The sequence below is a fragment of the Phodopus roborovskii genome, unplaced genomic scaffold (genome assembly GCF_943737965.1).
Source record: "Phodopus roborovskii unplaced genomic scaffold, PHOROB, whole genome shotgun sequence".
Taxonomy (NCBI): domain Eukaryota; kingdom Metazoa; phylum Chordata; class Mammalia; order Rodentia; family Cricetidae; genus Phodopus; species Phodopus roborovskii.
The window spans coordinates 34756559-34769245 of record NW_026126469.1 but is presented as its reverse complement, the minus strand read 5'-3'; the positions used below and the strand labels follow the sequence as shown (position 1 = coordinate 34769245).

Sequence of the window (12687 nt, the reverse complement as noted above, 5' to 3'; positions counted from 1 at the left end):
AAATTTGATAATGGAAAGCTATACATTGATAAAACAATCCTGTATGACACTAAACTTCACAAAGGGAAGTCTCCTGACACAAAAGATGACTCAGCATTGTATTGACAGATCATGAGTTCACTGGACAGTCAAGTAAATCAGTGAGCTCTGGGTTCAATGAAAAGCCTAAATTTTTTTTTTTGGATAAAACTGCTGGAGACAGATCAGTGGTTAAGAGCACTTTTGGCTTTTCTAGAGAACACAAGTTCAATACCCAGCACCCATATGATGGCTCAAATTGTCTGTAGCTTTAGTTCTAAGGGAGCCAATGTCCTCTTTTGGCATCTGCAGGCAATGGGCAATTGTGTAGTACACAAACATAATTCAGGTAAAAGACCCAAAACATAATATAAATACATAAATATAATTTTTAAATGAGAGAGTAATTGAGGAAGATACTTGAAGTCAGCCTCAAACCTCCACGTGAAGGGGTCAAATGTATACATGCATATATAGATGAATAATTATGTACATACATAACACACACTAAAGAAATAAGAAATCATGCAGACAACACAGTTGATCATTGGAAAAAACACAAAATCTATTACTAAGGACACAAATTCTCTACTAAGGCAATTACTTGAGGGATTAAGTAACTTCTTCCTAACTTTGTGAAATAAATTAATGTTTCAAAGTGTGGATAGCATTTTATCTAATGACTTTAGAAACTGTTATTGATAGACAGTAGCTTGAAGATTTCTCCTGTTTCTGAAATATTAGAGTCCTTCATGAACAATTTATTTGGTATCTGCAATGTAGTTACATTCTGTGGAGAATGAATGCCACATTGTGCCGGTTTGTTTCAGAATGCGGTCTTTGATTTCTCCCTCATTTTATAATAATTTCCTTTACATACTTAATGTGCAATAGGGCTTCCATGAATGTTGAGTGACAACAGGGCAGGTGACCACATTGGTGGAGGCATTGACCGGGGAAATTTCTTTGCTATTGGTAGAAGAAACATCTTTTACTGAAATACTCTTAGCAAATACACACACCATTTACTTAGAAGCTGATCTTTCTGTAATTGGTTCTAAACTATGTTCTGAGACTTAAGTATATGTTTAATACTGGACATGGGATTTTTGATAGCTCTTCCTAATTAGGATACTGAAATTATGCAAGCATGCAAATGGCCAAGTGCTTACATGTGCTGGTTCTCATTTCTGTGAACCTCATGTGATTGTTCCTAATGATACTGGTTTGAGGATGAAACCTAACATTGAACTCTGAATTCCATGTTCAGCCTTACCCATTTCATCAGACTGGAAACTGAAGGCCACTACCTGAGGGAGTACCATACACCATGAGCGGCTAGCTGAAAATAAGCAGCACGTGTTCCTTAGAAATCTGGAGGGTCTGCTTGTGATTGGTGGACAGGCTGTGTAGAGTGTTTAGACAGACTGCATCACTGAAGAACCTTCATAACGAAACTGGTTTCAACCTGCATTACCCAGTTTTGCTGCACACGTCTCTACTCTTTACACACACTACGCTCTATTCAAAATCGCCTTCATATCACTGTCCATATTTCCTACACCCACGGTATTCCTCTGTTATTCCTACAGGGGATAAAATGGCTACCGCCTCTGTCATTCCTGTCACCCTCCAGTCAGGGTCATTTTCCAGGAAACCTGATTCCTTTTCTGCCTTCCCTTTCAGGATTTCATTTTCTTTCTCAGGAAAGTAAGTATCTCTTGGGTATTCTCATGCACCTTTCTGACTAAGTTCATTCCAGGCCTGTATGTCCTGCATTTAGACTGTACTTCACTCACAACACTGCATCTCCAGTGTCGTGGACATCCAATTACCTACAGAGCAGAGGGAGGACGATGGCATAAGCACATTACTGAAGGCTCAGACTTGTGGAAGTCAACCTATCTGGGCTGGGTAATTTACTGTAAACCAGGCTATCTTAGGTTTAGTTTTTTGGGTGCCTCTAGGCATCATCTAAATTAACTTATATGTTTGAAATATTTTCCTGTGACTCATATATTGTCTAAGATCATTCATCTAAACACGAGATCCTTGAAATGCACAAAACATATTTTATAAAAAATTTTGGGCAATGAAGGAAAGGATTTTTCTTAAAAAAAAAAAAAAGCATTTGCTTGCTTTTATTTGATAGGCATAGGTGCTTGCCTGAAAGTACACTATGTGCACCTCGTGTGTGCGCCAATTCTTATCAAACTACAAATACAAATGTATTCCCTATCTTATTCATATACTGCTCTACCGTCTAAAGAGGAGCCTCTCACATGTTCTTCAGTATCAAACTGCCAATGAAGCCTGTGCACACCAAGGCTTTCCTTTTGAAAGCCAACTCTTAGAGCTTACATATAAGTTTAGGGTCATATGTATGAGCATGTGTTTCCTCACTCAAAGTGCAAGAGCTACAGTCACAAGAAGATCATATGCCACCCTTATCTAGTGATATCTTTGAAAGATTAGTATACATACAGTCATCTGTAGAACAAAATCATCGCAAGGCACATGGCAAGTTAAAAACAGTGTTTATCACCAAGAACCAGCTGGGTTCTCAGTCAATCAATGGAACCAATGGCAACAGATGGGTACAGTGCTCATGGTCCAAAGTAACAACTTCAAGTTTGTATCATATTTTAGAATATTTATTGCAAAGAGGTGGTTCAACATAAAATAATCTTTAAGGACAAAAGCATAGAATTGCTAATAAACAGTTTAGCCCTTAAAAAAAAATCTTTTCTTCCTTCTTATCAGAGGGATTCGAAGAAGAGACAAAAATAAAAAATTAGGAGAAACTATTATTGTTTTATTTCAAGCTAAAAGTATTTGTTCAAGTGATAACTGGGAGGAGGAGGGGGAGGCTGGGGAGAGACCATGAACATGCAAGCTCAGGAACTCTCTAAGAAGTTAGAGACAGCATGAAAATCTAGGTTTCAAGGAGAAGAGACTTCTGTAGTAACTAACCAGAAGTGTACTCTCTATGAATATTTCAGACCTAGTGTTAATTTCACTACATAATCCCACACTTAGAAGAAATAATCACCCCGTTTTTAAACTATAAATATCTTAAAAAATTAACAGCCACGGAATAGAAGGCCAGTTTTGTATTTAGACTGACTTACTATAAAACAATTCAGAAAGAATCCTAAAACAAGGGATCTTCAAAGAATTGGCACTGATGGTTACTATACTATTTCTGAAGTCATTCAAAAATTAGCTTGTGACCTACCCCTGAGTGTGGTGATATTTTTGTTTATGATTTAACAAATAAAGCTTGCTTGAAGATCAGAGTGCATAGTTAGCCCAGGCAGGGTGGTACAGACCTTTAATCTGAGCACTTGGGAGACAGAGGCAGACAGATCTGTGTTAGTTCAAGGCTACCCTGAGCCACACAAAATTTATTCAGTCTAAAAGCGAAACAGAGTACACACAAAGGTGATTCCAGCACTTGGGATCACAAGACTTTAATCCCAGCACTAGGGAGGTGGAGACAGGAGGGATACGGCTGGGCAGAGAAGGGAATTTAAGGCTGGAAGAAACAAGAGAGAGAGAGATGAAATCTGAGGATTTGTGGAGAAAGGATTGCCCAGTTGGTCTGAGACAGAGGTAAGAGCTGCTTTGCTTCTCTGATCTTTCAGCATGACCCCCGCCCCCAATATCTGCCTCCTGGTTTTTATTATTAAGACCAATTAGAATTCATGCTACACCTGAGGATAAACAGTCTGTTCATTTGCGAGTTTGTTCCAAGGCTCTTTTCACGACAAGTGTGATTATGCATAAATGAAACAAAACCCAATCCCAGAAATTCTCTCCAGACAGCACTCAAGGCTGTAGAAATGTCCTTTGAGGACAAGCTCTCAACTGCTAGAAGACATTATCCACCTGTATTTCCTATGTGCTTTCTCGTTACACTTACACTATAATTAATTAATCTTGAAGGAATCTTTAGGAATCTTCCTAATTACAGGAGCTGAGAACAGTGCTAGGCAGGGTACTGTCAAACAAGATGTGTAACATCCTAACAGATCCTCCTGTCTCTAATATGCTGTACCTGAGAGCCGTCTCTTCCCACTCGAATATTCCTGATGCATCACTGCATTAATGATGCCACTACACCAAGTTCCCAACATCGCTATGCTTGCACACACATATGTGCACACGCGCGCACACACACACACACACACACACACACACACACACACACTTACAGGGAACTGAGTACATGCCACTGCTTAGTTTCTTCTTTCCTTTCTTTCCCTGTGAGACTGGTCTCATGTAGCCCTGCTGGCCTTGAGTTCCCTATGAAACTGAAGATGACCTTAAACTTCCCATTCTAATGCTGTGATTATGAGTACATGTCAGTATGTTGTCTCCCTGTTTCCTGAATGTCGGATGAACACATTAGATTCAATCCACAGTTGTGAAGGAATAGATTATACTCCCATAAAAAACAACATTAAGCTGGGGTCAACTGAATATTATGAGCTAAAGCAGCAAGGTCCTTTTCAGGACCTGAGAGAACTCAGATCTGATCTCACAGCTAAAATCACCATGGAATAAAGCATCAGGGATGATTTCCAGAGGGACTCCCGGGACACCTCCCAGTCTGCTAGGGTCAATGGCTGCTGCTGCCACTCCTTTAGAGGACTGCACACTTAGGTTCTTTCCTTCACGCAGGTGACAGAGGGTTAGTGTTTACATGAGCATTTAGAGAAGTGCGGGAATCTCTTCAAGCTGTATAAGGTTTGCTTGGTGAGCTACAGTGAAGTGGCCTTTTTTTTTTAAGTAGGGAAAAAGGTTCAGTTATCTGGGCTGGTTCAAGTATAGTGTCCTAAAGAACACCTTGTTGAAGACTGATTTATGGCATGTACAATTACACAACATTTCCAATTTGGATACAACAAGGAGACCTAGCACTAAACAGTGTGATTTTAACAACACCGAGATAGTGGTGGGAGAAGCTCTCTGCAGGACATTGGGGAGGGGGACCAATCTCTGTTCAGCTGCTTCTCATCTGCATCTTAAGTTCCCTTCTTTCAAGTTCAACTTTAAATGATCTTTTCACTGTTCAGAGCCTGTAGGTAATTAAAGAGCATCCAGGAAGTGCTGTGGTAGGCAGGTAAAAACAACCAAACTAAATCACTGCCCTTGCTTCACACTGGATACCAACCCCCACATTTCCCCCCTCACCCCATGGGCACACTCAGTAAGCTGCTTCCTGACTTGTGCACTGTACAATGCCTTACCTTAGCTCCTTCTGAAGGCAAATCATGGCGTCTGTGTTTCCGCATAAGGACCTGGTCGGAGCCCATTCTACTGTGTCTTCCATTTAAGTTGGAGTTTGCTGTGACTCCAGGCTTTGGAGAGCCATCCCCTAGGATGCGACATCCCATCACCTGATTAGTCCCAAAGGTGTCCCGAGGGCACCAGGCTTCAAGAGGCATTGGCTGGTCCCTGGAAGGCACACTTTCCCCATGGTGGAAGTGTCTGCTCAGTCTGTTGTCAGGTGGGATTGGGGGAGGCCTCTCTGGTGGAGGGGGAGGGTCTCTTAAAGGAGGAGGTGGTGCTGGGAGTGGCTTGTCTTGTTTTCTCACCATGCATGGAGAAGACTAAAGAGATGCACAAGAGACAAAACACAAAACCAAAAAATATAATGTACCATGTACTGAAAAGACTTTCAGGCTCCTATCATTGAATTTGCATTTTAGTCATAATGTGGTATTATTAGATTTCTAATAAGCTTTCAAGTGACTTTTCATAAATTTCTTTTATTAATAATGAACAATTAAAAAATTAAGGAAAAACTTACATTAAATTACCACATTAAGAATTTTGTATAAATGACTAATATACATGCAAAATTTCTAGAAATCATACAGAAAGAAGCAGAAGATTAAAATTATATACTTTGGCTACCCTGATAGTATCAGGGAAATGATTCAAAGTATTTAATAATGTTTTAAAATTGATTTTTGTTTTCCTCCTTGCAGTTCAATGAAAGCTTCATTCAGTAGCTGATGGAAGCAGAAGCAGACACCCACAGCTAAACACTGAGATGAACACCTGGAATCCAGTTGCAGAGAGGGAGGAGTAATGAGCAAAGGGGTCAAGACCAGGCTGAAGAAAACCACAGAAACTGCTGACCTGAACAAGGGGGACCTCATGGATCCCAGACTGATAGCTGGGAAACCAGCATAGGACCAACCCAGACCCCCTGAATGTGGTATTAGTTGGGAGGACTGGGCAACCTATGGGGCCTCTGGTAGTGGATCAGTATTTATCCCTAGTGTATAAATGGACATTGGGAGTCATTTCCACATAGAGGGATACTCCCTCAGCCTAGACACATGGGTAGAGCTTGGGCTCTGTCCCAAACGATGTGAAAAACTTCCATGATCCTCCATGGAAGGCCTCAAACTCCCTAGGGAACAGAAAGGGGATAGGATGGGGGATGTCCTTGGGGGCAAGGAGGGTGGGAGGAGAGGGAACTGGGATTGATATGTAAAATAAGATTGCTTCTAATTTAAATAAAAAAACTTAAATTATTTGTCAGTGTAACTGCTAGAGGACAATATGAGAGTATGGACTTCCAAGGGGAATCTGCATGCCTCTTAGGGCTTTTAGTGTTTATTTAGTTATTTAGTCAAGGAAAACAAATTTGTTGTTGTCTACACAATTCAAAGTTCTATCCTGTACTGAGTCACATGGAATTAAAGAAGGAAACAGCACTAAATGTGTTATACTTCTTAGCAATTGTAGACTGTAAGCATATTAGCAAATGGTATTTAAGTTTTTATAAATTTACATTTAATAAAGCCAAATATGCTCTTAATATTAAACTTTAAAAGAATCCTCATATAACTAAAAAGGACTGTAGGCCTAAGTTAAAACTACACCTTTAATATTAAAAAGTAATATAATTACTTTGCAAATATTGTAATTTATTGTAATTAATTCCTGACTTTAAAGGAAGTACATATGATTCTGTCTTCTAAGTCACCTGAAGTATGGGTGATAATGATTCATACCTCCAGCCCTTATGCAAATACACGCCCCTCACATTTTTCTTGTCATGGCATTATAAAAATAAGTGTAAAATACCATTTGATAACAGCATGCAAATTATTGCAATGTATATGATGACCTTTTAAATCCACTTTATAGAATACTATACTTACACTACTATTTTAGCAAATCAGGGGTCTAACACATGCTTGAGCAATTATGTAATGACAGCAGATTCGATATTAAGAACATGAGAAACTTACACAGTTATTTGTAAACAATTAGACCCTAAGACACAGGGAGATGATGCACACAAGCATGCAAGGGCTGCCCTCTGTGTTTCTGATGGAGCTGGCTCACCTTTGGGGACCCCGTGGGGCTGCCACAGGGAGAGCGGACGATGCCTTTCTGGATGAGATCCAGGCGAGGAGGCACTGGTGGCAGGCTGAGGTGGGGGATCTGCAGAGGGTCTGGCTGAGGCTTTCTTCTCTGGGCAAGGGGTGAGGATCCTGGCGATGTGACTGGTGAGTTCTGCCTGTCAGTGCACTAGGAGGAAAGCAGAGAGGCTGCTGGGTAACTGCTGTGCACTGATGGATGAAGAGTACAATGTTCTGTCCTTGCTAATGTGCAGAGAGAAGGGGGGCAAGACTGCACACTTGCCCAAGGAAAGGTGAATAATAGATCTTCGATCCCAATGTGTCCTGAACATTTGTCCTCACACCTTGTAGGAAGAGCCTCAGACAAAAGCACATTAGAATGCAGTGCACAGCCTTCTTCCCTGAATGGCTCTTAATCCTGTGAGATCAGAAACACAATGCACAGGAACATATCCCTTAGACTACCTAGATTATAAACGTTAACACCTATTTGCAAACAGAAGTTCTTTATTCTACACACTATGCTCTCACTACCAAATGAAACTCCTATGAAATCTCCTCCAATGAAATCAGGTCAGCCTTAAATTAACTAGACATTAGGCATTTAAAACACACCCATTTAAGCCAAGTATTACTGTTGTTGTTTTTCTTATGTTCCATATGGAAAAGAAATCCTTAAGCTAAGTGCTTTCCTTTAACAGCATTTAAGCAAACCTCAGAAGGTCATACTTGAGCCACAATAAGTAAGATTTTATGCTGCCTCAAGATCTTTGTCTCTGGGAGTCACTGAACAGGCTACACTTAGGAACCATGGAAGTACATTCACCATTTGCAAAGCCCTTAAAAAAGAAATCAATTGAGAAGCTACTAGGTAAGCAACCAAAGATATTAGATGTAAGTGTCAACTGTACTCCTTTATGTATAATAGTGCTATTCACAGCAGCCAAGATATGGAATAAATATGTGTAACATTATTCAAGGGTAAGGAATGTTTCATTGTAATCTGTGATGAAATGCTTGGACTGACCTACAAGCTAAGGCAGGCAGTAAAAGATAGATGTTGTGCATTCTCTATATGAAAGGGATAAAAGCTCCCTCACAGGAGAGTAGAAGAGTGGGTATTAGAGGGTAGGAAGGAGGCAGATGACTGTTTGGTAATGGGTATGCAAATGCTTCAAATGGTACAAATATCGTATAGGACAGGACATAGGGTAGCTACTGTCTGAAGTGGTCTCACAATGACTTAATGAAGCACAGAGCTACAAGCTGCCAGCCAAGGAGATATCGGAAACTGGTGACACACTTGGGCTAGACGGTTAGAAATTCATGTGCATACCAAAGCTGAAATACTTAGGACTGTATAAAAAATAGTGTGTTAATTAAAAATAAATAGGAAAGAAAGGAAATCAGAAGGGACAATCAGAAAAGCCTAAGTATCTTCCTCCTATTGCTTAGCCACAAAGCTACAACCCTGATAAAACCAACTAAACACTCCATATAGCTTAATTAAGTGTTCAAATTGCTTTAAATATTAAAAATAATGAGATTAAGAGTCTAATATTACATGTAAATGTCAAACAGAAACACTCGGTGGACTATTGCTTTTACTAACATTGATCAATCCACAGACACATTTGGAACTGATTTTTTGATGGTTATTTTGTTTCTAAGGCATATTCTAAAAGGCAGAAATCCCTAACTATAATACACAAAGTAGCCTAGAAGCTAATGGTTACAGGATGTACACTGACAAGCTTTTTGTAATTAGTAATGTTTTACTGGTTGTGGTGCCAATCTCCACATGACTTTTCAAATTTTCTATTTATTTCATGTATTAATACTCCAATGTAAATAATAGACTTTCACTGTATAAGCTTTGACTTTATACCTACAAATGGCTGGTATAGAATGGGTTCAGTTTTGAACCCATTCTATACCAGGATTATTTAGTCACTGTACGAATGACCTCCCAGCACAAGTTGACAAGTGTACTGGCATTTGCTAATCATTTCCCTGCCATGAAGACTTGTACTGAACTCATCTGGCTTTTCTTCACAGGAAGAGTAACAGAGCTTATTGAGAAATTCACTAATATACTAGTATTAGTGGCACTAATATACAGAGTACATCATGTAATATTCAAAACCACCTGCACTAGGGAGAATGGACTGTTCTTTCAAGTTCAGGGAACTGAGTTGCATATCATTTGTTTGTCTACACTTCAGGTCTGTGTCACATTTAGTATTACCCTAGCCCTCAGAACTGTGGGGTAATTCAGCCTTTTTATTTCAGCTCCTTCCAGAATCCATGGGCCTTGATTTCTGTTTTCAGGATTACCTCATCAGCATGAGTCTAACAGTTTCTCCTAAATTCAGTAAGACAGGCAATTGATGAGCACATCTACAGACAGGGACTTAGGGATGCTAGAAATGTCAGAACCATGCTGGATCATATGTAAATACCTACAGTTTTTCCCTAGTCATTTGCTTCAGCTACTCTTAATTTCTCTGACAAAATTCACAATGTATTTTTATAATTTAAGAGACAATGCTAGTGGCCCTCATACAAACTGTAGGATCCACATTTGTGACTGCCACAGAAAGTCACCATAGAGCAAAGCATTCAAAATCCACTGCCTCTTGCTCAGCAATTGCTGATTATCACAAGGGCCCCATCCTATTGAAGTCACTTTTCATTTTATCCACATCTATAAAGAATGATTTTAGAAGAACCTTTAATAAGGTCTATTATTATGGAAATGGTAAACATTTGGTAAGGAACTTCAAGTCCAAGAAGGTTACTATAAAAATGGGGCAGGAGAAAGACTTCCAATAACTAATGAGAGTTCTAAAAATACATAAATAATCAAAGTCATCTTACTAAACTTCTAGCAGGATCTTTACTTAATGAATTTCGGATTTAACAAGGGTGATATTTGTATTATAATATCAGTGATGAGCAGGACCCAAGAGTCAATACTTTTCTCTAAATGCATGAGCATTAATTAGCAGTGGCATTTTTTTTTTACAACATAGAATAACATATTCTAAGTACATTTTCGTTGCTTGCAATTATTATCTTGGTCTTTATCTATTGTATTAACTTGTAGGCATAATGAAATTAAAATATTTAAAATAGTCTGTGGAATATTTTCTTAAGTCATACACAACAGCAATGTTTCCATTCACACTCCAACGTTCTCATGTGGCTTATAGTTTGAGCACAGATAGCTAATGTTCTCTATTTAGGACTGTCTGTAGCACTGGCCTCTTTAAATTAATAAGAAGCAAAAGGTTATATGAAGAACTGGTATAAAACCAACTCCCGGAAGTTCCAACTGGCAAGAATTTGGAAGGAACTCAAAATGAGAAAGACAAGTCTGGCAAGGCAAACGTTTCTTGGACTTCTTCCCAGGGAGAAGTGCAGCCTCACTAAGATGTGGATAGTTAATCTACTGTGGAGTAAAGGTGATTGGTGTCTTAGTCACTTTCCTTCTGCTATGCTGAAACTCCATGAGCTTACAAAAAGAAGGTATTTAATTCAGGACTCATGGTTTCAGAGGTAGAGTCCATGGCCATCATGGTTTCAGAGGTAGAGTCCATGGCCATCATGGCCTGGAGCTTGGCAGCAATTAGGCAGGGGAAGCACTGGATCAGAAGCTGAGGGAAAGCAAGAGGTTGAGAGCAAGCAAGTAAGAGGCACGGGGGTGAGGGGAGAGGGAGAGAGAGAGACAGAGAGAGACAGAGACACAGAGAGAAGGATGATATAGGCCTTTGAAGCCTCCAATCCTACACCCAGTAACACACATTCTCTAATAAGGCCACACCTCCAATCCTTTCCCAAACAGTATCACCAACAGAAGACCAAACATATAAACATATGAGCCTATGGGGACCATTTTTATTCAAACCACTACTGGTTTTATTCAAAACACTTCTGGAAATACTCAGATATCACAAATTAAAAGTAATACAGGTGAGGAAACAGGTTACAAACCTACAAATGGAGAAACAGTTCTAAGGATGGGTGACTTTACAGTCTGGAAGGGAAGTAGACAACACAATTGCCAGCATGGTCTACTTTACAGCAATACATACTGTCATATATGGCTCTAACCCCAAGGGCACATCTCTATTAAAGTAATAAACTCTGCTAAGCATGCAGTGTGACACTGTTTCTCCTTGTGGTACCTCTGGTGGGAGAGTCATGAACCCCTGGCTTGTGATTAGCCACTATAATCTATAAATTTCTTTGAAGCTTTACATTTTACCTTAGTCATCTCTGTGAATTTCACAACCTGATGCAAGTATATGTGTGATTTTAATTTAAATTTGTGGTTCTTATCTCTTCCAGCAATGCAGCCTTAAATCTTGTGGCAAAATATAAGTATCTAGAAATAAGTTGCATTGAGTGTAGTGGCTTTGTATGCCCTTTGGTTCACTCAGCTGCATAAGCAATTTTGAGAAGGCAGGGAAGGGTGACCTATAATTCAGAAATAGTTCCGGAGAAATGGCTGAGAAGCAAGAACACTCTGGGAATTAAAGGAATGAATTTCAGTCAGTGGGTAAATGCTTTCACATGACACTCTTAATTCTCCTAGTACCAGGTAGAGCATTATAAAGAACAAACAATATTTGATGGCTATTGTTCTCCCAATTGAAAGAATTCTTAAATTCTTAATCTTTTTAATTCACAACCAGTCCAGAAAGTAAGTACACCATATGGTTACCGAAATTACTAAATCCTTAAAATAGTATTAAGGCTGACATCTTGGCAGCTTTGCCTTTTCTCTGAGTTTTAAACATGAAACATGTTTTAGTAGGAAATTATTTTAATATCATCATGTATGGAAGAAATACAGTAGTATTATCGTGTAGGTAATAAGCTATTGAGTACAACTTTCTTGCTAATCAATATAGATCCATCTTAAATAATATGATACATGAATAGTAATATTTAATAAAACTCATGTGGAAATCTCAAGATATTGATATTTAGTTCTTGGAAGGACAGCAATTTTCTAGGGAGTTTTAACTTATACTATATTAAAATAATATAGCAACTTATGCTTAGCAGCATTTTCCATGCACTGGCACCGTTCTCCTAGTGTTTCTGGATTTAAGCCATTGAGCTTTATCCTTAACAGGAAAATGTAACACAGAGAGAATTGGAAAATGTAAGGCTCATACACACTAGGCACAACACTAGAAGATATGAGCCATATTTACAGAATGACATCTCCCATCAACCTTCCATCCAATAAGGGAAATAAATCACC

General features: G+C 39.1%; 1 protein-coding gene across 7 annotated transcripts in view; it reads right to left on the bottom strand.

Moving 5' to 3' along the window:
- The window catches only part of Cblb (Cbl proto-oncogene B), a 173249-nt gene that overhangs the window by 33256 nt on the left and 127306 nt on the right, over positions 1–12687 (bottom strand). For all 7 annotated transcript variants that reach the window (XM_051191606.1, XM_051191601.1, XM_051191605.1 and 4 more), the window contains exons 11-12: positions 7393–7578; positions 5274–5636 (exon numbers count right to left, since the gene is read on the bottom strand). In XM_051191606.1, the coding sequence (XP_051047563.1) occupies positions 5274–5636; positions 7393–7578 (549 nt within the window). The remainder of the gene's footprint in view (positions 1–5273; positions 5637–7392; positions 7579–12687) is intronic.